The 25634-nt window shown below is 46.6% G+C and overlaps 1 protein-coding gene and 1 long non-coding RNA gene across 23 annotated transcripts in view; one reads left to right on the forward strand and one right to left on the reverse strand.

The window, feature by feature from the left end:
* Window positions 1-995: 995 nt before the first annotated feature.
* Window positions 996-3243, forward strand: LOC147006408 (uncharacterized). Its single transcript, XR_015054858.1, has 3 exons — window positions 996-1304; window positions 1393-1544; window positions 3102-3243. It is a non-coding gene; the product is annotated as an uncharacterized LOC147006408 (long non-coding RNA).
* LOC147006409 (F-box/LRR-repeat protein 4-like) overlaps window positions 2801-25634 on the reverse strand; it is a 58378-nt gene continuing 35544 nt past the window's right edge. For 5 of the 22 annotated variants that reach the window (XM_085868885.1, XM_085868884.1, XM_085868883.1 and 2 more), the window contains 8 exons: window positions 22364-22834; window positions 20917-21030; window positions 20052-20125; window positions 17958-18072; window positions 16482-17027; window positions 12272-12452; window positions 10564-10708; window positions 2801-3882 (listed from right to left, as the gene is read on the reverse strand). In XM_085868885.1, the coding sequence (XP_085725011.1) occupies window positions 22794-22834 (41 nt within the window). In that variant the 3' untranslated portion in view covers window positions 2801-3882; window positions 10564-10708; window positions 12272-12452; ... (3 more) ...; window positions 20917-21030; window positions 22364-22793. Of the gene's footprint in view, window positions 3883-3968; window positions 4088-10563; window positions 10709-12271; window positions 12453-15609; window positions 16366-16481; window positions 17028-17957; window positions 18073-18609; window positions 18855-19888; window positions 20126-20916; window positions 21031-21913; window positions 22102-22363; window positions 22835-25634 lie in introns of all 22 variants that reach the window. The other 17 variants (XM_085868866.1, XM_085868867.1, XM_085868865.1 and 14 more) reach the window with 17 other exon arrangements.

Genomic DNA, 25634 nt, shown 5'->3' on the forward strand with positions numbered 1-25634 from the left:
AGTAATATTCACAAGATAGAAATAAAACCCAATCGTGTTTATACACCGCACAGCATTTAACAACAACCAGAAGCAAAAGGTCGTAGCTAACGACACGGATTCCAAATAGCCAGGGGTATTGTGTTGTTGTTTCCTATTCTCTCACGTGCACGCGTTTCGTATTAAGCTCACTTCGTTCGCTATTAATCGGACAAGCGGTTCCCAAGTTATGACCATTTATTTATCAACCAGACAGGACACGGTGCTATGACGTCACAATTCTTTTTTTTTTTTGCACGTACGGGCACGCACTAGTAATAATAATAATAATAATAAAATAAAGATGGGTTCGTGCGTGTCAAAACTGCAAACGGAAACTTGTGACGCTGGTTATCCCCGCCACGGAGGGTACGATCTCCCAGGAATCCTCTTTTTTGTTAACTTGGGGAAGGATTATCATGAAACCACTCTCAGGAGGTAACCACAACCACGTATCCCTCTCCCTGCGAAGATATTTTTTATCCACAACGTTGATTCCCGATCCCCACGAATCGAAACCATACTCATTTACATTAAAAAAACTCTCTCTCCTTCAACTTCTTCTTCTTCACTTTTAATTAAATAATGGTGAACCTCGTTCAATCCCGTTTCTAATGTACATTCGATTCAGAAACCTCTTCCTCTATTCAATACTCTATTTTTTTTCCCAACATTTCCATTGTATTCATATAACGGTGATATATCGCCCAATGAAACAGCACTTCTGATTATACACCACCTTATAAAGCATCACAAAGCAGATCACTCCACTTGAAAAACAGGTGAGAAAAAGCAGCTGATATTTAAATAATTAATTCGAACGATTTTTAAAGGGTGAAAGTTAATTTCTTATTTATTTTCTCTTAAAAACCTTATAAAACACGACACCGTCGATTTATTACGTAAGCAAAAGTGGCAGAATGTCCCTCTTTCTCTCTGCGCTGTATTCTCTCCATTCACGGAGGGGAGGTGTACGTACATGAGGACTGATGTGACACGGTGCTTCACGGAGGGGAGGAGGCACGTACGCCTGGTGTCGGCTTCATGGTTCGGGTTCCTTGGATCCTGAGTTCAAATCCCACTTGGCTGTTCAATTAATACCAGGTGGGGTTGACTCTGCCTGTCATCCTTCTGAGGTCGGCAAAATGAGTGCCGGCTTGCTGGTGGCCTGCGTCGGAGTGGCGACCCGTCCAGGATTGTGTCCGAAAGCCAAGGCGACTCCCAATGGACTGCAAGATGGATGGATGGATGCACGTGACCTCAAAAATTCCTCTTCATGTAAAAATGTAAAAATCGATATCATGAAAGGATCTTTGTGTTCGTCTGTTTGTTGTGCTGTAACTTGAGAACGGATTCACCACATTTGCATTTCAGGCGAGCGAACTTCATCACGACAGTCAGAAGAAGTCGAAGTGTGGACTTGCACAATGTGACCATCTCTGTCTGGAAATTCGTCCTCCCCTGGGTCGTCGGCTCCTTTGTCCACACTGTGGCTGGAGCGCTTTCTTCTCTTCTGGAGTACACTGGTAAAGTGAGCCAATTGCTTCACCCCACTTTACACTCCACGCATGGGGTAAAAACAATCCCCCAAAACTAAGGTTAAACAGGGCAGTGGTCATCATTTCTCACCTTGACAAGGTACACCTTGCATCGTTACCAGGTGGCTTTTCTTTCACTCCACTCCCCATCAAGTATGCAAGGACACTTTAATGTAAAACAAATACCTGGTGGCAGGACATTCCAATTTCAATGTGAAACACCAACAGGTAAATGCAGGAACTCTCCTGAAGGAACATTGTTTTCCCCATGTGCCAGGTTGGACAACCCCAAAGTGCTCCCTGCAGACAGAGGCCCTCAGGCATGCTCCTTGCAGACACAGGCCATCATGCATGCCCCTTGTGGACAGAGGCCCTCAAGCGTTCCCCTTGCAGACAGAGGCACTCAAGTGTGCTCCTTGCAGAGAGAGGTCCTCAGGCGTGCCCCTTGTAGACAGAGGTCCTCAAGTGTGCTCCTTGTAGACAGAGGTCCTCAAGTGTGCTCCTTGCAGACAGAGGCACTCAAGCATGCTCCTTGCAGAGAGAGGTCCTCAGGCATGCTCTTTGGAGACAGAGGCCATAATGCGTGCCCCTTGCAGAGAGAGGTCCTCAAGTGTGCTCCTTGCAGACAGAGGCACTCAAGCGTGCTCCTTGCAGAGAGAGGTCCTCAGGCATGCTCTTTGGAGACAGAGGCCATAATGCGTGCCCCTTGCAGAGAGAGGTCCTCAGGCGTGCCCCTTGTAGACAGAGGCACTGAAGTGTGCTCCTTGCAGAGAGAGGTCCTCAGGCGTGCCCCTTGGAGACAGAGGCACTGAAGTGTGCTCCTTGCAGAGAGAGGTCCTCAGGCGTGCCCCTTGGAGACAGAGGCCATCAGGCGTGCCCCTTACAGAGTGCACGACCAAAAAAGGAGGTGGTAGAATTCTGAGAGGCTCCTCACCTGCCTACGATGGAAGAGTAACAGGCCGAGACACTCAGCTTCGTCGTGTGAGATCCCATCATTTTGAGGGCCTTGCTTTCCACACCATCAAGAAGGGAAGGTGTGAGACAGACACCGGCCCATGCCCGAGATGTGTTCAGAGGGACAAGTCTGATCTCATCTCTGAGATTGAGGGATTCCACCCATTGTTGGTGGAGTCGAAGCAGCATGTCTTCACAACTTCACAGAAACTACGATGTCGCGCAGTCGTAGCTGGACAACATCTTCCGTACGAGAAGACATGATTCAGTATTTTCAAACGACGAAACCGCAATCGCTGCCATGGCTTTCGCAGCCCGCCGGACAAACAGTTCGTCATGGTCGTTCCTCCGAAAGAGCGACTTGTGCTTCCCAGTGCTCATTGGTGTTCAATGTCTGGGAGAACGTTGATTTCGGTCTAATCATCTCATCAATGATATCAACAGAACTTTGATTGAGGAAGAAAACTAATCGTCGTTATGAACATCCCTGAGTTGTGATAATATAATTTTTATAAAATGAACCAGTGATTTGTGACATAAAGTTATAAATGGACACTCTCTCCGTTTTACTGAATTCACTTTCCTCTCCAGAACCTGAACAAGTGAAGAACCAAACAAGAGACCACAAGATGCCTTGGATCGTTTTATTCCTGATGGTGAGATTCATTTCCTCTGAACTCTGTGTTCGTCTCCTTCTCAGTTCCATGATAAGTGTACCGAGTTATTTGGGTGGATATGATGAATGTGTTTATCATTAAACTGGCGGAGTACCCACCCTCTGGGTGAGGACCGTTTTGCTGGATGCTGGGGTGAGCTGGATCTTGCAAGAAGACTCTTTTGATGTTTGTGCGGTGTGTGTGTTTAAAGGGTCGACAGCTTGGTGTAAATGTCGACGAGGGGTCTCAACTTGAAAGGGTCAAGGGGTCTTATAAGATCTTCAAAGATCTCGAGGGGTCTAAAGGGTATGTTCCAACACGAGTAATGGGTCTAACGGGGACTAAAGGAGGTATAATGGTCGAAGGAGTCTTGAAGGTGTATCAGTAGTCTGGGAGTCGGTGATCTGAACATTGAGTTACTTTGATGACACCGTTTATATTCGGAAACTGTGACTTTTTGTGATTTCAATGAGCCCTACAGGTGTCACTTTGTTGCTGCACCTTGAAGGTATTATTGAAAGACTTTGAAGTTTTGTGGTCATTTACCAAAAATGATCATTTTTTTTTTGTTGCCGACGACGTGTAATAATTGATAACCAATGTCTTGCATCCGCCATCTTGCATAGCTCACTCGCCGCCATCTTGCATTGCTCATTCGCCGCCATCTTGCATAGCTCACTCGCCGCCATCTTGGTTTTTAAGCAAGTGTCTCAAAGCTGGAAGTACATCATTATGGTTATTGCTTAGAAACACTAAACACACAAAATCTCTTAAAAAGACGATATATTTCCACCGTACGTACATCATGCACTGCTTTTAACGAACAAAAATCCAAGTCAGGCTTCAAGCACCTGCTTATACACCTTCTGAGCTCGGCCACGATTGAGCACCTGCTCGGAGCTCCATCGACAGGTGAAACAACTGACGGCAGAACGTAGTCATTAAAAAAAACTTTTTTTAAAATTCCAAATACATAAAATCACCAAGAAAGAAAGGGAATGTTTAAAGGTTAAATCAAACCTTTCCGATTGTTTGCTTAATCCGACGGGTTGGAAGAATGAAAAAAAAAAAAAACTAGAACGGGCACTCGTAGAGCGCGTACCTTCGCCGCAGCCACTAGTTTGAACATGGCATGAGAGTGAAATGAGGAACTAAAATTCCACTAAATCTGCTCGGGAATTTCGCAAATTTAAAGTCCATGATCCGGATTTTGTGAAAGGATTTTGTTATTAGAACTATTACGATTATGACAATTTTAGGTGATTCGTTGTCCCGTAAATGCTATGCAGATGACGTCAGCAGCGGGTAAAACCCACGCAAGGTTATGTAATGAGAACAGTAGATTTGATGATTTAGATGACATCAGCAGGAAAACCCCACGCAAGGGTGACGTAATCATATTGTGAATGCAATGTGTAATTTAACACGTCATCAGAGTGCAAACAATACCAAAATAATATATGATTACGAAGATTTCAGCATCAAATAGATATCTTAGGGATTAATCCGACACCAAAAATATGAAGCATATTTACAACATGATTTAGTGCCTGATGTTCATGTACAGTTGTCTCCTTTGCAGCCATTGACGTTCAATAAAAGTGACCTCGTTGACCTTTGCCACTTCCGGGGATTTAAAATTTAATACCGAATATTTAGGCGTTAAGTCGATGTAAACGACAGCAGAAGTGACAGTGTTATAGCAACCTCACCCCCCCCACCCCAACCACTCCCTTGGGTGACAGAATTGTACATGTGTCATATTAGAGGGTGGTGAATTGAATAATGAACATTTGGCGTTGATTTGATGTAAATGGGAACAAATTTGAAACTGTTATCACGAAAAAATGAGTTTGACCTTGTTGTGACCTTGACTTTTGATCCAATCGCTTCCAAAATCGAATCGATTTGTCCTCTTATGATGTCAAACATGTCACAAAAATATCAGCCGATCCGCCTATTATTATTACCTTTGTATTAAGTTGTCCACAACGCATCTCAATACACATATGCATTTCGTGACCCCCATGACCTTTGACCCACAACCGCTACCTAGGGTGACAATAGTACTCTACCATGTGTCATTTCAGAAGATGGGGAATTGAACACTGAACAATTTGGAGTTAATTTGATGTAAATCGGAAACATATTAACCGTTTTCATCATGAAAAAACGATGTTGACCTTTTTGTGACCTTGACCTTTGATCCGATCGCTCCCAAAATCTAATGGATTTGTCCTTTCATGATGCCAAACAAATCCAAAACAATTAAAGCCTCTCTGCGTTTTGTCTTTTTTTGCGTTAAGTTGTCCACAATGCTTTCCGATATAAATGTGAATTTGTGTGACCCCTTGACCTTTGACCCCCAACCGCTGCCTTGGGTGACAAAAGTACTATACCATGTGTCATATTAGAGGATGGGGAATTTAATTTTGAACATTTTGGAGTTAATTTGCTGTAAATCAAAACAAAATTGACAATTTAATCGCGAAAAAACGATTTTGACCTTTTTGTGACCTTGACCTTAACCTTTGATCCGATCGCTCCCAAAATCTAATCGATTTGTCCTCTCGTGATGCCAAACACATCCACAAAATTTCATGACAATCTGCGAAGTGGTTTTTGTGTAATGTTGTCCACAACGCTTCCCAATCAAAAACTCCATTTTGGTGACCCCCTTGACCTTTGACTTCCACAGACTAATTAGGGTTGCAAACACTATACCATACGCTATATCAGTGGATCGGGATTTGAATACTGAACATTTTGGACTTCATTTGATGTAAATCGGAACAAAATTGACACTTTAATCGCAAAAAAACGATTTTGACCTTTTTGTGACCTTGACCTTGACCTTTGATCCGATCGCTCCCAAAAGCTTCGCCTGGCGTCCGTGTGTAACTGCACATCATCTCTGAAAATTTCATGCAAATCGGTCCAGCAGTTTTTGCGCAATGTTGCCCGCACACATATTTACCAATAAATAAATAAATACACAGGGGTCAATACAATACCTTCGTCAAACGAAGTTTGCGAAGGTAAAAAATCACCAAAACAATGTCCCCTCGAGGCGCCAACAAAAAGACAGCTTCATTCGAAGCCAACAACAATGGCGCAGGTTTGCTGCACTGCGCTTGATGGAAACAAAATGGCGTCGGATTGCAAGTTGTTGCTCATCCGAGTATATTGGGACTCCAACACGCAACACCCCTCCCCCCCCCCTAGGCGCGTTCGGTAGTTTCGTTTCACGAAGTATAGAATCACGGCATTGATTGGCTGTGCACAAAAGCTTCCGCCCCCGATTGATCAAGCCTTGAAGATGTCAACGTCACTTTTTAAAGACGAGGTGAAAATGCCCGAAGATGAGCGTCGAGGAGGCAAATCACGTTTGAAACAATCACTCGGTCCTGATGATGGTGTGGGAACCAGAGCCCTTCATCCAGAGGATCACCGATCACGAGTAACCGCCGAAGCCAACACGGGATCCGTGTGCCCCCGACGAGGGTGATCGGTTTCCTTTTGAGGAAGAGAAGAACTCACCCGAACTTTCCCATCGTCGTTGACACGGTCAACCCGGACTCGAACCCAAGCATTGTGCCGAAAGCTCACTGCAGAACATCGCAAGCCCTCTGTCAGAGTAAGCGGGCCGACAGGTGTGCCGGGGTTGTCATCACCGATTGGCTGGTTCCGAGCCTTTCTCCATTGGTCTTTCTGCATTCTGTATCCACACACACCCACACCCACACGCATACCCACACACACGAGTGTGGGTGGGAATATGGAATCCAGAGGCACAGGACGTGACTCAACGCGTCGTTGGGGTGAGGTGTGGTGGGTCCTGGGTGGTGGAGGTAAGCAACAACCTTCGAGTTGGTGGTGAAATCTTCCCAAGACGAGTCGGTGAACGAACCGATTGATGGTTGTTGTAAAAACCGATGTTCCGTGGGTTCGGACATGTTTCTGCTCCGACAGAACGACCTCCAAAGCTGAGGACAGTGTTCCGCATTTGTCTTGTCTAACCGTTGTGGATTTCCCCTCCTCTGCCCGACTGCCCCCCCCTCCCCCCTTGTTCCGAATCCTCACCATTACATCTCGTCTGTGCTCCCCCGGCTGTCTATTCTCCATGTACCTTCCTGTTGTGTCCACCACATTTTGTCCGACTGCAACTGAACTGTCAGTGTGTTGCCTTCTGTCCTGTAAGACACCTCGCTCTTCCACAAGCTCAGACATGGTGTGCAACAACACCAACAACAAGATCTTAGATGTGAGGGATCTCTCGCTCGCTCCTGGGAGATCGATAAGCTTTCTCCATGCTTCGAGCTTGCTCGGAACCAATCAACAACAACCACCACAACAACAACAACAACTAAAACAAATAGGCCAGGTTGAAGAGTTCACGTTTTGAATCCACTGATCGGCCGGATCTGGATCCGGATTTGAACCAAAATCGAATCGCCTTGTTCTTGTCACCGAAGCAACTCATCCAGCAAGTTTTGTCATAATCCGTCCACAACTTTTTGAGATACTGGACCGTGTGATGCACAGATTTTGGCCCGATCGATCATGATGAAGCATCACTTTAAAAATTACAAAAAATTGTCGAATCCGGATTCGGATCTTCACCAAAATCAAATCGATTTGTCCTCGTCACGCGGGCGATCTGTCCACCAAGCTTCGTCTGAATCCGTCCATAACTTTTTGAGATATCCTGCTCAGATACAAACAAACGGGGCTGAAAACATAACCTCAGTGCACCTTTGGTGGTGGAGGTAACAAGGAGGTTCCAGGGATAATGGGAATGCTTCATGGGGACTTTGTGAGGTGTCGCTGGAAGAGAAACGACGAGGAATCGACATTAATATGGCCGCTGTTGTTTTGGCCAATTAGAGAAACCGATTTTATAAAATTAATATGATTCAAAACTCAAGGGACCACCGATTAGATCAGGTGCCCCAGCAGGTAATGCTCACCCGGTGGTCGAAACGTTGGACATGATCCTTACCTGCTGGCCAGATATACCTGTTGGTGGTGACTTCAGTTTTGAGTGTGGATCATCCCAACAGTTTGGTCATTTGCAAACTGAAATGAACAGAATGTTTAACTCCTTTAATAACAAGGTTTTCGTTTTAACCCTTTGAACCCTGAGGACTTTCAGCACCACACCCAGGGCTCCCTGGAGAAAAATAGGGCCGCCCAGGTATATGGAGGTTTCAATAGTGACTGGTAAACCGGCCGCCCAGGTGTATGGAGGTTTGAATCGTGGCTGGTAAACCGGCCGCCCAGGTATATGGAGGTTTGAATCGTGGCTGGTAAACCGGCCGCCCAGGTATATGGAGGTTTCAATAGTGACTGGTGAACCGGCCGCCCAGGTATATGGAGGTTTGAATCGTGGCTGGTGAAGCGGCCGTCCAGGTATATGGAGGTTTGAATCGTGGCTGGTAAACCGGCCGTCCAGGTATATGGAGGTTTGAATCGTGGCTGGTAAACCGGCCGTCCAGGTATATGGAGGTTTGAATCGTGGCTGGTAAACCGGCCGTCCAGGTATATGGAGGTTTGAATCGTGGCTGGTAAACCGGCCGTCCAGGTATATGGAGGTTTGAATCGTGGCTGGTGAACCGGCCGTCCAGGTATATGGAGGTTTGAATCGTGGCTGGTAAACCGGCCGTCCAGGTATATGGAGGTTTGAATCGTGGCTGGTAAACCGGCCGTCCAGGTATATGGAGGTTTGAATCGTGGCTGGTAAACCGGCCGTCCAGGTGTCTGGAGGTTTGAATCGTGGCTGGTAAACCGGCCGTCCAGGTATATGGATATTTGAATCGTGGCTGGTGAACCGGCCGTCCAGGTATATGGAGGTTTGAATCGTGGATGGTAAACCGGCCGTCCAGGTATATGGAGGTTTGAATCGTGGCTGGTAAACCGGCCGTCCAGGTATATGGAGGTTTGAATCGTGGCTGGTGAACCGGCCGTCCAGGTATATGGAGGTTTGAATCGTGGCTGGTAAACCGGCCGTCCAGGTATATGGAGGTTTGAATCGTGGCTGGTAAACCGGCCGTCCAGGTATATGGAGGTTTGAATCGTGGCTGGTAAACCGGCCGTCCAGGTATATGGAGGTTTGAATCGTGGCTGGTAAACCGGCCGTCCAGGTATATGGAGATTTGAATAGCGGCTGGTGAACCTGTTGATTGGGTTTAAAGGGTTGATCCACAGAGGCCAAGATAAACTATTTCGCTTGATTTCACACTCACCTTTGACGTAGCAGGTTAGCTCATCACCAACATACATCATCATCTTCTGTGCTTCCTCTTCTCCCCAACCATCCACGACATGCAGACAACAACAGACAGCCTTGGGGTCGAGATAAATTCATGAAGAGCAAATGATCGTGCCTGCCAGCGCTAAACAGACAACAGGGTCTTCAGCTTGGTTGGTCAGCTGGGTTGGATGTTTGCTGTTATTTTGTCTTCCTCATCAGTTGATATTAACTAGCTGCCGCTCTCCTCGTGTGATCATGTCAACGTTTCCCTCTTGCATCTCCTGTTCTTCCTCTGCTCCGCTTGGCTCCTCAGCTCATGTGCTCTTAAAACTGGTCCGTCTCCCTGGTGGTCTTCAGAAATCGAGCCACCATGACCGGCAGTTGAATCAGGCGGATTGGTCCACCACCTCTATATCACTGACTTGTCCACCATATCTTCATTCTGGACATGGACAGTGTCTGGGACTCATTTCTCAACAAGCTACCCTCTTCCTCTCCTCCATCAGTTCATACCCTCAGCCTCAAGGGATGTGTTCCGTTGGCAAGCAGCTCACCGAGCAGCTTGGCAAACGGAGAAAGCGATTCAGAGAGGTGCTTCATTATGTTAGCAAAAATGGCCGCCACAGACGGATTAAAAACGCCTCTACAACTCATGAAATTTTCACTCGTACCCCTGTTATGTGGACAGTGAACCCTAAAACATCTACACTGTTCATCCACACTCATAGATCCCAAACCATGGTCCTCGTTAACCCCTCCCCTCCCCTCCCAAATCCCTCCTCCTTATAATTTTCCAGTTTTCTGTTTCTTTCTTCTGTATCTATCTTGTCCACCGCATGCGTCCTCTCCTGCCCCCCTTTCCTCCCCGCACCCATTGTTTGTCCTTCTCCCTCGATCTTGACCTTCAAATCTGCTGTCCTCAGGACGAGCCACATTCAGCAGTAGGCCCACCTGATGTCTCCTGGTCAAGACAATAAAGAGTCCCCCCCCTTAACAGTGTTTTGCTCTTAAAATCGATTTAATTAATTTTACAAATGTCTTTTTCATCAGAAGGAAATTTTTCGAGGGATAAACGGTCATTCAATTAAATATATCCCATAAGCACAGGATAATAAGAGGAATAAAAAGGGCAGGTGTTGCGTACCTTGTGTATGAAGAAACTGGAAAGCAGGTGAACATGGCGGATGGTAACTTTGGACCGTGAGAGCGCGTCCAGTTGGGCAGGCGGTGGGATCCACTGTCCGCGTCGAAAAACCGTTTGTCTTGGAACAGACGGAGATGTCTTCAACCTTCAAGGATAAAAAATGGGAAAGGGAATATCTGAAAATACGGCAGGTGGAGGAAGGAGGAGGAGGAGGGGGAGGAGTAGATTGAGGAAGGGAACGAGTAGATTGAGGAGGGGGAGGTGTAGATTGAACAGGTTACATTGAGGAGGGGAGGTGTACAATGAGGAGGGGGTGGTAGATTGAGGAGGGGGAAGGGTAGATTGAGGAAGGTTAGGTGTAGATTGAGGAATGGGAGGGGTAGATTGAGGAGAGTGAGGTGTAGATGGAGGGGGGGGAACGAGTAGATTGAGGAGGGTGAGGTGTAAATTGAGGAGGAAGTGTAGATTGAGGAGTAGAATGAGGAGGAGGAGTAGTCAGAGGAGGAGGAGGACCTTGATTCCCAGATTGAAAACAAATGGAAAAAAATGGATTCGAAGTTCCTCAAGGAATGCTTCATCATGTGTCGAAACATCGAAAGGCAGAACCAAAAGGTGTTTGACGACTGTTGTTCTCATAATCCAAGAAACTTGTTGAGAATTCCCATTAAGCTGAATGACTCAATGTTTGAACCAGTGTGTTCGATTCCCACTCCAGATTCACCAAAAAGTCTATTTGAGAGACTCGGTCATTTTCAACTCCCCCCACCCCCAACCTTTCCTGCTCTTCCTCAGCTCCCATTGGCTACTCAGATCACGTCGTCAACAAAGTGTTCACATCTGAACCCTGGTTCAAAGCTCATACATCACAGGAATTTGTCCAATGTCTGCTGATGTCCTTGTGCTTCATGTGAAAGTGCAGCGATGTCGACCTCAGTGTGTGTGCCCTCCATGACATTTATGTACAAGCTCCTGGATGAGCCTTCGATGATCTGTTTTACCTTTCTCGTTTTTGGAGGGTGTTGTGGAGATCTTGACCCATTCCGAGGAGTCTGATGGTCCAGTGGAACAAATAAACTCAGACAACACAAGTCGGCTGATGTTGCGGTGTCCTGTGTGCGACTCCTCAGGGACCGAACCGAATTGACAAGTTGGTACCCGAGTGCCACAGCAACCTGGCGACGACCCTCGGAGGACCGACGACCCTCGGATAACAGGTACCTATCGCACGGTGACTCCTGTTCACCTGAGGCCTAACCCGCAGCAGACATTGACACTTTGCTTCGACGTGTGAAAGTATTTGAAAACGACGTGAATCTGCCGCTCACCGGATATAGAGGAGTAAACAGGCCTCACCACTCAACATCACGACCTCCCATCGATTTCCTCACCTGTCCCACAAGTAAAAGTTTTTGTTCCTCTTTGGATTCTGCAATGACGAAGTTTGAGATGAAACGGCGGATACCTGCCAAATCGATGTATTTCAGGTGAGTGTGGAGCTCGACCTCACGTGGTGAGTGGTACCTGGCGGGTAGGTCGGTGTAACCCCGCCGGTGTAACAAACTGCATCGGACATCTCCAACTTCGACGTTTCTCAAAACACGATACTTTGGTTGTATTTTAAATATGAGAACCAATTAGGCGTCACCCAATCACAAAAGCTTAAAAAAAACCCCGAAACACCACCAAGTAAACAACACAACATCCTCACCTGCAGGGGGCAAGAAATGCTTCAAGGATACAGGTAAGATTTCTTCATTGTAGAATGGAGGTTGTTTGATGTTCACAAGGAGTTCGCCATCACCTCCGTTACCAATGGTCATCATTTGCACAACACTTCCCACCACCTTGCCCTTGAATAATGATTGCATTTTCTCACTCCAACCTGACCACTGTTATAACACGCGTGGGCAGACATACAGCACAACGTTATTACATTATAACTCACCATACTTCGGTTGGGGGGGGGGTTAAAGATTCTATGAACGAGATACAGGATGACAAGACGTGACAGGAGGGGAAAAGAAGGGGGGAAAAAAATCACTCTACCAACCTTATCTACCATAAACCAAGATGTTTTGGCTTACCCCATTGACCATTGTGTTCTGGCTGACTTCGCCAACCATTAATCAAGGTGTTCTGGCTCACCTGGCCTACCCTTAACCGAGGTGTTCTGGCTCGCCTGGTCTGCCATTCACCAAGGTGTTCTCGCTCGCTCCCCCTCCCATTGACCGAGGTATTCTGACTCACCTGGCCCCCTGGGGGAAATGGGTTGTTGTCCCAGACCCATACGGCGCGTTAAGACCCGGATCGGCTCCGATGGTTCCCAAGCGAAGAAGTTAAAAATGTAAAAGTGTAAAAAAAGTAAAAAATTGTGCGTTTTTTGGGCGTGAAGAAGGTCATTAAATAAATAAATTATCCTTTGTGGAACTCCAGGCCACAAGGAGAAGGGAATCTGCTTCCGGTTGATGAGGGATACCCGTTACGGTGAAGCCTGAGAAAGCTCAGGAAGCGGGGCAGGGTGTCATGGAGTCAAGAGCACAGAGGACTGCCATCTTGACCTCTTGCTTCAGGTTCAGGGTTCACTTTGAGTGGTGTTAAGGACAGTCCGATGTCGAGGTGCCCAGGTGTGAAGCCAAAGTGTGGCATATGAGTTGGTGAGAGGGTGGGCAGGTTGGTGGCACATGGACCGGGCCTTCGTTCAGGACAAGACATCTGCTGTCGCAGCATCTTTCGAAAGGAATGGAAGAAGGTAGAGCATGTGCTGAAGACGTTGTCAGACAACTACCAGGTAGGTGTTGGATGATAATTGACTTGCACATCAATGAAAAAGTATCCTTGTCTCCCAACAATGGGTGGAGGCCCTCAATGTCAGAGATAAGATCAGGACTCTCTCTCTCTCTCTCTCTCTCTCTCTCTCTCTCTCTCTCTCTCTCTCTCTCTCTCTCTCTCTCTCTCTCTCTCTCTCTCTCTCTCTCTCTCTCTCTCTCTCTCTCTCTCTCTCTCTCTCTCTCTCTCTCTCTCTCTCTCTCTCTCTCTCTCTCTCTCTCTCTCTCTCTCTCTCTCTCTCTCTCTCTCTCTCTCTCTCTCTCTCTCTCTCTCTCTCTCTCTCTCTCTCTCTCTCTCTCTCTCTCTCTCTCTCTCTCTCTCCCTCTCTTTCTCTCTCTGTCTCTCTCTCTCTCTCTCTCTCTCTCTCTCTCTCTCTCTCTCTCTCTCTCTCTCTCTCTCTCTCTCTCTCTCTCCTCTCTCTCTCTCTCTCTCTCTCTCTCTCTCTCTCTCTCTCTCTCTCTCTCTCTCTCTCTCTCTCTCTCTCTGTGGCATCCAAGACCAAGTCCACTCTTGGGTTACTGACTTCCTCCACTCTCAAGGCAGTAGTGTTCTGGTCCCAGTCCTATTCCTAATCTCCATCAACGATCTCTCTGACTCTCTGGGAAAAAAAATCCCCGTTGTCTACTTGCTGATTACTCCACCCTCTGCCAGGACATCAATCATCCTTCGGACAGGCAGCAGCCTCTTCCCTCTCTTCAGATGTCTTCCAATCTTGAAAAATCTCACACTCTCTCCGAAAGGACCGTCTGACAAGCCAGTCACCGACTGGGAATCCTACGTTGTGCAAAGTCCTTCCTTGGCACACCTGAACTACTATGCACCGACAAGGCCTTGATCTGCAGCTCGATGGAGCACTTCTCTCCCCTCTGGGCTGGCTCCCCTGCCTCACATCTTGACGCCGTGGAAACACAGGTCTTCAAGTTCATTGGAATCTATCGCGATGAAGCTGAGTCTATGGGCCTATCGCTTCGCCATCACCGACAGGTCGGTGGTCTCTGTCTTCTACCACCTCCTTTCTGCTCTTGTACACTCAACCATCTCCGTGCTTTGTCACTCCCATGTTTCTGTGGGGCACACACGCTCCACCATCAACCCCCTTCTGGTGAAACGACATAAATCCAGGATCGTTGCTCACCTCCCACTCATCCGTTCCTCTTCTTTCCCGCCTGTGAAACCAACTTTCACATCCTCTTCAATCTCATACTTCCCTCCTTGTCTCAAAGACAGCTGTTCACCACCATCTCAGATCATCCCCAATCCAAAACCATGATCTTTTCTTCCCTCGTTAACCCCACCCAATCCCACCTCCTTCTAAATTTCCAGTACCTCTCTCCTGAGAATTTGCCTCTGTGTCCATCTTGTCCACCCCGCACGTCCGTTCCTGTCCCTCATTCCTCCCCACATCTATTTGTCCAATTCTCCTTCAACCCTGCTGTTGGTGTCCCCCCTCTCTACTGTTCATTTTGTCCCGTTATGTCCTGATCCGTTCAGTGTTCTCGCTCTTCCATGAGCCTCGACTCTGTATACAATCTTGTTTCCAAAAAATATTCAACAATACATGTATAGATATATACATCCGCACAGTGTATACACTAGCATGGATCGACTCGCTAGGCTCGTCTCTCCACACGTCATTGCAGAGATTGACGTCACACATTTGCTGAGTTGGCATGATTTACACCAATCATAACACAAACATTTATGTTCGACAAATTTATTTCTGATATTTTACTTGTTTGAAATTTATTTGTGACATGAGAAGGTCCAAATGGTCGAAATGGTGAAGGGGTCTCAGCTGGCTAATCTGTCTGAAGGCCGGAAGGGGTCTCAATGGTGTGAAGGTCAAAGGGGTCTAAAGGGTCTTTTGGATCTTTTGGGACTTTGAGGACTTCAGGGTCTTTTTTGGTCTTCAGGGAGTTTAGGTCTTTGAGGTCTTTTGGCTCTTCAGGGTCTTCGGCGATCAGGATGGACGCGTTCATGAATTTTCGTCCATTTGACGCTTGAATCGATTCGGGTTTCAATTATTGAGGAAGAAAGATAAATCCTGTGAGCGTGACAAAGGCAAATAAATCTCGGCTACCCGAAGGACCACGCGTGCAGCATTTGAGGTGTTCAGATGGGAACTGCAATGTGAGAGTTCTTCTTCGTCCACGATTCGAAGCTTCTGAGCTTGAATGAAGGTCCAAAATTAAATCCATCGACATCTACAAAAACACAAACCTCAAGTGAACGAGTTCCTTGCGACCGTGGTCGATGAGAAAGCATTCAAGTTTAAGGACAAGGTCCAGCGGTGAGACCTCTTGGTGTTCGCTCCGTCTTCTTGAGGCCTGTCGCGACACGAGCCCTCCGTGTTGTCCATCGAGCGTACACTCAGCCTGCTCGTCCTCAGGATCAGAACCCAGGCCCAACACCACACTCAACTTGCTCAACATGTCAGCAATTTGTTTCTCCTGCATCTTGACTTGCTTGACCCTTCTTTGAAAGTGCATCTCTTCTTCATTACTCTCGTCAATGAATAAATTTGATTCTTCACCCACATCTGCTCGTCGATGAGATATATGAAGTTTCAGGAGGTTTTTTTTGGATAAGGATGTCGATTCAACGAATTGTGGCTGGAATACCACTTCACGGATGACATCATCGTGATCACCCTGTGTACCCCGTGGGGAGTTGACGACATTTGCCAAGTTTCAATTTTTCCCGTTGAGCGGTTTCGGAGATGTCCATTTTTTTTCCCCTTTAATCCAATGTGGCTGCCATACCTTGTGACCTATGACGTCAGGGTCATCAAGAGAAAATATTCTCCCCAACGGGGGGGGGGGTCCCTCCCACATTTAAAGTTTTGCATCGATCCGCAGGTGCTTAGCAGGTAGAAGGTTGCGTCAATGGCAATCGGTTCAGACATTGATAAAAACCAAGAATTCCTCGAAACGTGGAGGTTAATCCTGCCCACGCTCCGCAAGCGCTTCCTGCACACTTTATGGGAAAGGAAAACACAAATGAATGTTTGATGTCACGTGTCACGTTTGGAAACTTCTCAACAATTAATCCGTGTGGAGGTGTTGTCGAACGACACGATGGTGCCGGCTTACCGACGGCAATGGAGTCCGGCACCCGGAGGTCTCTGCCACGGGTTGACTGCAAAGCTTCGTTCAGCTTCACGTACAGATGAGAATCTGCACAATGGCGGACGTAGAAATGCCCCGGGCTTTCAAAGTGGCTCACGATCGATCACCAGGTCAGCCACGCCAGGGCAGGGAAAGGACGTCGTTGCAAAGTCTTCCTCCAAAATCACCAGCTCAGGCGCCTCAGAAGAGGTAGAGGTGGTTGCAGAACCTTGTTCCACAACCACCGGCTCAGGTAAGTGAAAGGAGGGAGAAGTGGTTGCAGAAGCTTGTTCCACAACCACCGGCTCAGGCACCTTAGACTCTTCGAGGAGGGAGAGGTGGTTGAAGAACCTTGTTCCACAATCACCAGCTTAGGAAAGTCAAAGAAGGGAAAGGTGGTGGCAGAAGTTTTCCCTTCAAATGCCTGCTGTGCAAATCCCAGGGAGTGGGAGGTCGTTGCATCAGCCTGCTTGACAATTCCAGGCTCAGGCACATCATATTAGTTAGAGTGAGTTGCAAAGGTTTTCTCACCTAAAAGGCCAAGAAGAAGAAGAATGAAAGGATTGAGTTACATAAACACATAAAAAAAATTATACAATAATAATAATAATAATAATAATAATAATAACGAGATGGTGCAGCATCAAAATCCCCACACTTCTCACCTCAAGCAAATTTGAAAGATATCAATAAGTTCCACCAGGAATGACCCAATACCAAATGTTGAGTTAAATTTTTTCCCCCAGGTTTTTTTGACCCCTGTGACCCTGAGTCGAGGGTCTGCAGCCTGCGGTCGAGGTTTAAAACGAGGTGTCTGCGGCCTCGTTCTCCTTAAACTCTTAAAATTCATGAAGCATCGTATCTGGTGGGTTAAGATAAAACCCACCAGATAAAAAGTATCTGGTGCGTTAAGACATGATGGAAATTTTAATACAAACAAATTAAATAATATTTAAATACACTGCACGTGATGTTTAAAATTTTTACATGTCCACCTGGTGGACCTTCCTTGGGTCGACACCCTTCTGTATGCTCTGAATCATCACTGCCCAGTCTGGTCTTGGTGATCGATTCAAATTGTCTGATCAAATGCAAAATCTCCAATAATAATAACAATAATACTTTGTTGAATTTGTTCCAGGGTGCCGGCGACAACTCGCCGAATCTCCGCGAAAGACACCATGGTCTTCACCATCCACCGAAGCCTCCGGTGCCGGTGGACGGGTCCTCCGGCTTAATGTGCTTCCGATAGACGTGCTCACACATAAATGTGTCGCCCTGCATGCCAAACACCAGAGTGGCACTTTGTACCTGGGTCGAGACTCGAACCCAGGCTACACAGCCCAAAGGTGAGTGTTCACACCTGCGGGTTCATCTGACCAGTCCTTCAAAATGATAAATGCACAAAAATCATTGTAACTTTTCAAAAGTCAACGTCCGAGTTTCATTTTGAACCCTCACATAAAATGGAGTCCAACGTCGCGGAATCGTCGTGGTCGTCTGGTTGGGCGGTTCAAGCCGAAGCACATGTTCTCTGCCCCAGCCGGACAACATATTAATGGAGTTGGATCCACACCTGGGAACATTTGGTGGGGGGAAACACAGAGGCGATAAATCAGCAAACAAGACGACCATTGCGAAAGCAGCCAATGAGTAACTTCCCTGAAGTTTATTTATTTTTGTGAAAAAGTTTTTAATTGTGACGTCACGACTTCAATTGTTTGGCCTGAGAGTGCGTCGGCTTTTCAGGAATGGCGGCTGTAAGTGCGGGAGGTGACTCCTTGTGAGTCTTCCTTACTCGGTGACTTCGTTTCGGTAACGAGGGAACCTCGTTCACTGAATGAGCCTCGATGAGCCTCGGGCACAATCGAACTCAGGTGTGCGTTTGTTTGTTCATTGCGCTACTCCTCCGACAGTTCTGGGCCAATGACATCCAGACTTGCCCCATCGGGTCAGCATGACCCCGATTAATGCATTTTTCAATTTTTATCTTTGCCGGTGGTCTCGGGTGTGGAGGAGGAAGCAAATTCTCGATGTAAATGTGTATCGTGTGGCGCCTCCTCCAGGTGTGGGAGGGTATTACACGTCTAACACCATTTACAGCACAGTTTACCTGTCCCCAGGTTGTTCACTCCAGGGAGGTGTTTAGAATGAACAGCAAGCCTGGTGTTGGCTTAGTGGTTCGGGTGGCTGGCTTGGGATCTTATGGCCAGAAGTTCAATCCCTGTTGGCTGCTGAATTAACACCAGGTGGGGTTGACTCAGCCTGTTATCACTCTGAAGCTGTTGAAATGAGTACCGGTGTACTGGTACAGGGCACAGCATAAGCAGCATAGTTGTGCCCCAACAAAATCATCAGCTGCCATGCACAACAAGAATTATAAGCAGTAGGGGTGAGTAGGTATATGTTTTGCCTCATGTACGTAACTCGGATTCAGGAGCGAATGAGGCAGCTGTCAGTTGCCTATACAACGCCCAAGTATAGGTTTGTGTCAGAGGAACGTGTTGCGTGTTTGGACCAAAAATCGCCCATCGGGGGGGGGGGTACTCTGCTCGTGTTATAAAATGAATAAACAACTTCGAATGTAAACCAAGTTATCATCATCAATACAGTAAACTAGTTACAGAATGTTGGTGATGTCAAAGTAGTTTCTGGGCAAAGATGGTGGTTTGGTTATACTGGGTGGTTTGATTATGCTGGGTGGATTGGTTATGCTGGGTGGGTTGGTTATGCTGGGTGGTTTGGTTATACTGGGTGGTTTGGTTATACTGGGTGGTTTGGTTATACTGGGTGGTTTGGTTATGCTGGGTGGATTGGTTATGCTGGGTGGATTGGTTATACTGGGTGGTTTGATTCTGCTCGGTGATTTGGTAATACTGGGTGGTTTGGTTATACTGGGTGGTTTGGTTATGCTGGGTGGATTGGTTAGGCTGGGTGGTTTGGTTATGCTGGGTGGTTTGGTTATACTGGGTGGGTCGGTTGTGCTGGGTGGTTTGGTTATGTTGGGTGGTTTGGTTCTGCTCGGTGGTTTGGTAATACTGGGTGGTTTGGTTCTGCTCGGTGGTTTGGTAATACTGGGTGGTTTGGTAATACTGGGTGGTTTGGTAATACTGGGTAGTTTATTAAGAAAACACGTTGGGATCTAAAACATCCACAAACTCATACTCGGATTTGGAAATCCCAGTTTCATGTCTATCCCAGGGACGCCTCGCCCTGCCCTCAGAACACCAAGATGAAAGTTTTATCGCCGAGTCGAGATTCCAGCCCAGGCAGCTCAAAGTCCCACCCCACCAACCCCACACCCCATCAACCCCACACCCCACCAACCCCACACCCCACCAACCCTATTTCACCATGCATTGACAGGTACCATTCTTTGGTATACAGATCACCTTAACACCTCAACATTGTCTCCTTCCTCCAGACTGATTTCCGCAGCCATTGCGCCGCATCAGCTGGATGTGACGAGTCCAATTCAGTGTATAGATACCAGAGTTTAACTGGAGTCCGACTCCAACATGCAAGTTCGAGTAAAATACCGAAGAGGTTTCATACTCAAAGGATGAGGGCACGTTGAGAGCTTCATGGCAGATCAGCGGCAGATCCTCGATTTCCAGAATCCTCAGGGACTGCAGAACAAAGCATAACGAGGCATGACACAAGGGAAGCCGACGAACTACCGACCGGGCAGGAAAATGTCACCGGATGATACCCATCCCGGCTCAATGCGTGCGAGGCAAAGCCATTCCTGCAAAAATAGAATAACCATCTTGTCCTGGCAATTATATTTGATAAAAACCTGGAAGGCCACCACCAAGTTTCGTCCGAATCCGTCCACAACATTTTTGAAATATCGTGATTTGTCTCGTTTTTGGGGGGCCTATCTCGAAATGGTGAAGAATCATTTTTTTTAAAATTCCAGCATCCGGATCCCGATATTCACCAAAATCGAATCGGTTCATCCTTGTCACACACCCACAGCTTGTTGAGATGTCCAGCACACAAACAAACAAACAAACAAACAAGAACAACCAATATCCCTGAAAAAATCTTCGATTTTCGCAACTAAAACAAACAAACCAAGACAGACAGAGGTGAGAGATATAACGTCCTTCCACCTTTGGTGGTGGAGGTAACAATTCTGTAATTAAAGAAAGAAGGAGAAGAAGAAGAAGAAGAAGAAGAAGAAGAAGAAGAAGAAGAAGAAGAAGAAGTTGAAGAAGAAGAAGAAGAAGAAGAAGAAGAAGAAGAAGAAGAAGAAGAAGAAGAAGAAGAGCCACAAATCACTGACCTGCAACACTGAGCAGGCGGCAAATGTGATTCAGGGTTCGGGGTTCGATATAAAATTAAATAAGTACGTAAATAAATAAAAATTCCCACCAAGTGTCACGATTGGTGCGTCATCCGTTGCGCTTCTTACTCATGGATGTTCTGCAGGAACGGCTTCGGCGAGGACGCGTCGAGCCAGGACACGCGTCGCTCGGTCATCGGTGGGACCCCCATTTCGATTTAATCGCACAACTTGCTCGGAGAACTTTAAAACAACGAGCACAGAAAGGAGGCCCAAGTACAATTGTCATCATCCATTGATCAATGACACAACGATTAACGACACAATCACTTTCACCCCCAAATCTGTCCCCCGCATCTTACGTCCGGTCGTTCTGACATTCAAACCTGTAGGTCCGGGGGGCTGATGGTCAACGTGGGCACGGAGGGGGACAAGCGATTCCAAAATGGCCTTGAGTTGCTTGGACCTAATAATGCGGACCTCATAAGGGGACCTAATAATGAATGGTTGTGAGTTACTAGGTTACCTACAAGTATCCACCTCCAAGGACTATCATCCGCAGCTTGATGGAGTGCTGCTCTCCCCTCTGGGCTGGCCCCCCTGCCTCACATCATGCTCAGCTCGATGTCATGGAAACCAAGACCTTCAACATTATTGGAATCTCTCGCACAATAAAGCTTCGTCATCAATGGGTCGATCACTTGGCCGCCGCAGATAGGTCGGTGGTCTCTCTGCCTCGGTGGAATCGACTTCCGCATCCTCTTCCATCTCATTCCTCCCTCCAGGTCTTCAAGACCGCCGTTCACCATCGTCTCAGATGGTCCCCAATCCAAGCTCATGATCTTTTCTACCCTCGTTAACCCTCAGCTCAATCCTTCCGAATTCAAAAAAATTTTTTCCACTTTTTTTTCCTCCTTGGAGTTTCCTTCTCCGTGCGGCGCGTGTCTTACATCCTGTCTTTCTGTTACGTCCTGATCCGCTCGGCGTCCGAGCTCTTCCACGAGCCTCGACTATGCACACCAGAAACAAAAAAAAAAACACGAAGAAACCACGTGAGCAAAACATTGATTTGCATCAAAGGAATCAAAAGCAAAAAGGGAAAGAAAAACAATAACAACATCATAACCTGGTGGTGGCTTCGCGGTTTGGGGGTGGCTTGGGATGCTTTTTACCGTTGAATTAACACCAGGGGGTTGATTCAGCCTGTCATCCTTCGGAGGTCGGCGAAATGAGTACCGGCGTACCGGTAATAGGGGCACTGCATCAGCGGCACATCCGCGCCCATAACCGATGATGCAACCAGCAGCGAAAAGGCTGTACACGGAGGGAAGGGAGTGTTGACGGGTTCATTAAATCTGGTGTTGGTGCGGCACAGGCACGATGGGCCGAACGGCCTCCTCCTGCACATAATTTCCTGGCAATCCCAGTAATCATCAAATCACCGGTTAACTCAATAACCAAGAAACAAAGGTTCCCCCGTTGTCGGGGAGTCACGTGACGGAAGGACAACAGCCGAAAGGGCGAGAAGCAAAACGAACAAGTATCACGAGCGATGAGAACGTGAAAGGACATTTACCTTTTCAGGAGGTTCTTATATTTCCTCCACGCAGGAAGATATAAGTCGAGCTCGCCAGAAAAATGGCGGGACGATGACGCGGCGTGACCTCATCACGTCTCCTCGTGACGTCACGCCGTAACTCCGCCCCCAAACACACACACACACACACACAAAATGTAAAAGTATATACAGTATCTGGTTTTGATGCTTCATGATTAATATCTAAATGTTCCTTGGTTGGCGTATAATGATAGGAAGATGCATTTACCAAACGAATATTTGCATCTTCCCCTTCTCTCATTTCCCTCTCGAACTTGTCCTTCCCCACATCGTTCTCATGAACACACCATGGGACCTGTCCCGTTTTCACCTTTGCTCTTTTGATGGGCATGGCTTGGTGATCATCTGCAGCTGGGAAAGATGCCCATGGACATTCCGTGTCGGGGTTTCACGTGCAGCCACCTTCAGTGCTTCGACACACACCTTTATCTGCAGATGAAAAAGAAAAAAACCCACGTGACTGTGCCCAATCTGTGACCGAAAGGCATGTTCATGTTCATGTTCATGTTCATGTTCCAGAAATTGTCATGTTCAGGGTGAAATCCTCACCCATGCTGTGCTTATTACCCTCACCACAGGAGGAGAGGGTATTGCGTTTGGGTCTGTTTGTCTGTCTGTCTTGTTTGTCCGTTTGTCCACACATAAATGATAATTACACAAGGAAATTAGAAACAGGTGGGGACCATTTACAGCCCATCCATCATGCCTGCAGCACATCAGCACCACACCGATTTATCAACACCAGATGAAAATAAGAAAATGCAAAATGTTTTCTTTTTAATTGTTTTCTGTAGTTTTTGTATTTAATTTTTATTTTATTTATTTATTCATTTTTTTCCAGGGGAGGTCTTTTTCATGATCCATGGAGAAACTAACCACTTGAGTTGTGGTATTGTTAACGACTTGTTGTTTTTTATGCCTGTATGGACAACCGCCCTCAACCCCACTGTCCCTTTCCCTTCCTCCTTATGATGTTTTTTTTTATTAGTCTTCTTTATTCAATTGAACTTCCAAAGGGATGAAAATAAATTAAATTCAAATAAAATGGAAGACCAAATAGGTACGAGTCCTGCATTGGAGTCATCAGAAGGAACTCAAACAAGCAAAAAGCAAACATGAAGTCATCAGGAGGAACCTGGATAGGATTCACATTTCAGCTGCTCCTCCTCTACCATAAAACCCATCCAGGCACAGCTAAGTGAGCCTCATTCAAAAATAAATTAATTAAAGAACCCATATCAAAAAAATTAAATAATGCTGCCTGTCGGACCATGCGTCCGATCAAGTTGATATTTAAAACATGTATTCCCCATCACTAACGTAAATGTGAAGTTTCACGTCGATTGATTAAGCGGTTCCAGAGCAAACATTATTTAATATTTTTCTTTAATCCAACATGGCTGCACCACCACATGACCCTTGTTGTCATAATTATGATTAAGACATTCTACATGAGTAGTCGCACCTACGGTGAAAAAATTTCATCTCAATCCGACAAGCGGTTGCGGAGAAAAACACAAAAGTTCTGTGTGGACAAACAAACAGATAAACAAACGGACCAAAACGTAATACCCTCTCCTTCGGCAAGGGTAAAAATCGATTCGTTTATTTATTTGTCTCGTCCAATCCGTACGACCTGATTATTATTATTATTATTATTATTATTATTATTCTCTTTTCAAAAAGGAGAACCTTTTACAACCAGGCAGACTGTGAGTGTATGTGGTGGAGCAGCTGGAGAGTTTACGACTTCATTGGGGATGTGAAGCTTCTGCCTCCGGTTGTGTTGTCATGCAAGTGTAAAGTATACATTTATACATCAACCTCTTTTCTTTCTTACAGGGCCACCTCTATATATGAACATGCAAAACGTGAGGACCGGAGGATACGGTGTCGCTCACATCCATAACGTCTGGCTCTCTCCTTTTCTTACATATTTAGGACCGTCGGACCGCAGGTCCTCTCTTGGAACTTGCCGGACTTGGGACACAAGAAGGCGGAGAAAAATAAAAGCAAAGAAAAAGGACGCGGGGGGAACGAGAAAGGGAGGCTCAGCGGAGAAATGTGCAAACCGCACCTACAAGTGGTCTTGGAGGAGATGCATCAGTCTTCCCCAGTTGGTAGAGTAAGGGGAGAGTCTTGGTAATGGTGAAGAGGGCACCACCTCCACAAAAAGAACGGAGAACCGCAGAACTTCAGGAAATTCCGCACGACCGTTCAGTCTCTCACATCGTCCGGCAAAAGGACAATTTGAGCGAGGCGTTTTCAACGCCAAGAGAAAGAGGTTGTGTTTTGATCATAGGAAACGGCCTGACAATGCCACAACCGAAGAGGCGACGAAGCGAGTCCAAGGATGACCAGGGACGCGACGATGCGAGTCGAATGCTTCCAAAAGAGATAGATGTCAAGCGCGTAGTCACTCATGGACAACCAGGAAAGAAACAAAAAAAACACTGTTACTTCGGACATCAGAGATGTGTCCTCTTGACATTAAAGACTTCCCAGACAACAGGATGAGAGGGAGAAAATTTCAAGAATTCCGGCCAGCTTGGGTTTTGCCAACTACTGGCAAGGACCAGGATGTGTGTTTGTGCAAACACCACGAAAATGTTGAACTCCTTCCAAGATCAGTGAGAAATCACATTCATGATGTACCAATTGCATGCAAACAGAGGAAGTCAAGCTGAGTCAGACAGAGCATGAGTCAGACAGTTACATTGATGGGGCAGACAGCATGGACAGAGCATGTGATGAGTGTGGAGTGGGTAAATTACACGATAGTCTTACTCTGAACCTCGATGTTCAGAGATGGTCTTTTCACCGTCGTGGTGTATTGTCAACACGAAGGGGGAATTGAAGCATCCATGCTATCCCATAGCATCTGACAAACTTTCACACACAAACAATGCCGTCGTTGCCTTCAATCAGGTACTAATTGATGACCTTGGAATTAAAACTTCCATTCAAATTACATGTCCACTCTTGGTTGGACGATGCAGGCGGCAAATTCAAGAATCGCTACTGCTTTGCCAACATGCCATTCCACGAGGCAGACTTTGGGGGCAACAATGGATTGGTCATTGTTTGGAACTGCCCACGGGAAGGGAGCAATTGTTGGAGTGGTAGGTTGTGACGGATGCAGAACAATCTGCTGGTGTTGCTGCCTACCTCCGTGAGGACAATGTCTTATTGTCTGTCTCCCTTCCCTCTCCACCTTGCAGTTCCCTTT

This window comes from Eptatretus burgeri, unplaced genomic scaffold (assembly GCF_056783735.1).
Source record: "Eptatretus burgeri isolate ZD-2024b unplaced genomic scaffold, Ebu_testis_v1 Ebu_testis_scaffold_3179, whole genome shotgun sequence".
Classification (NCBI taxonomy): domain Eukaryota; kingdom Metazoa; phylum Chordata; class Myxini; order Myxiniformes; family Myxinidae; genus Eptatretus; species Eptatretus burgeri.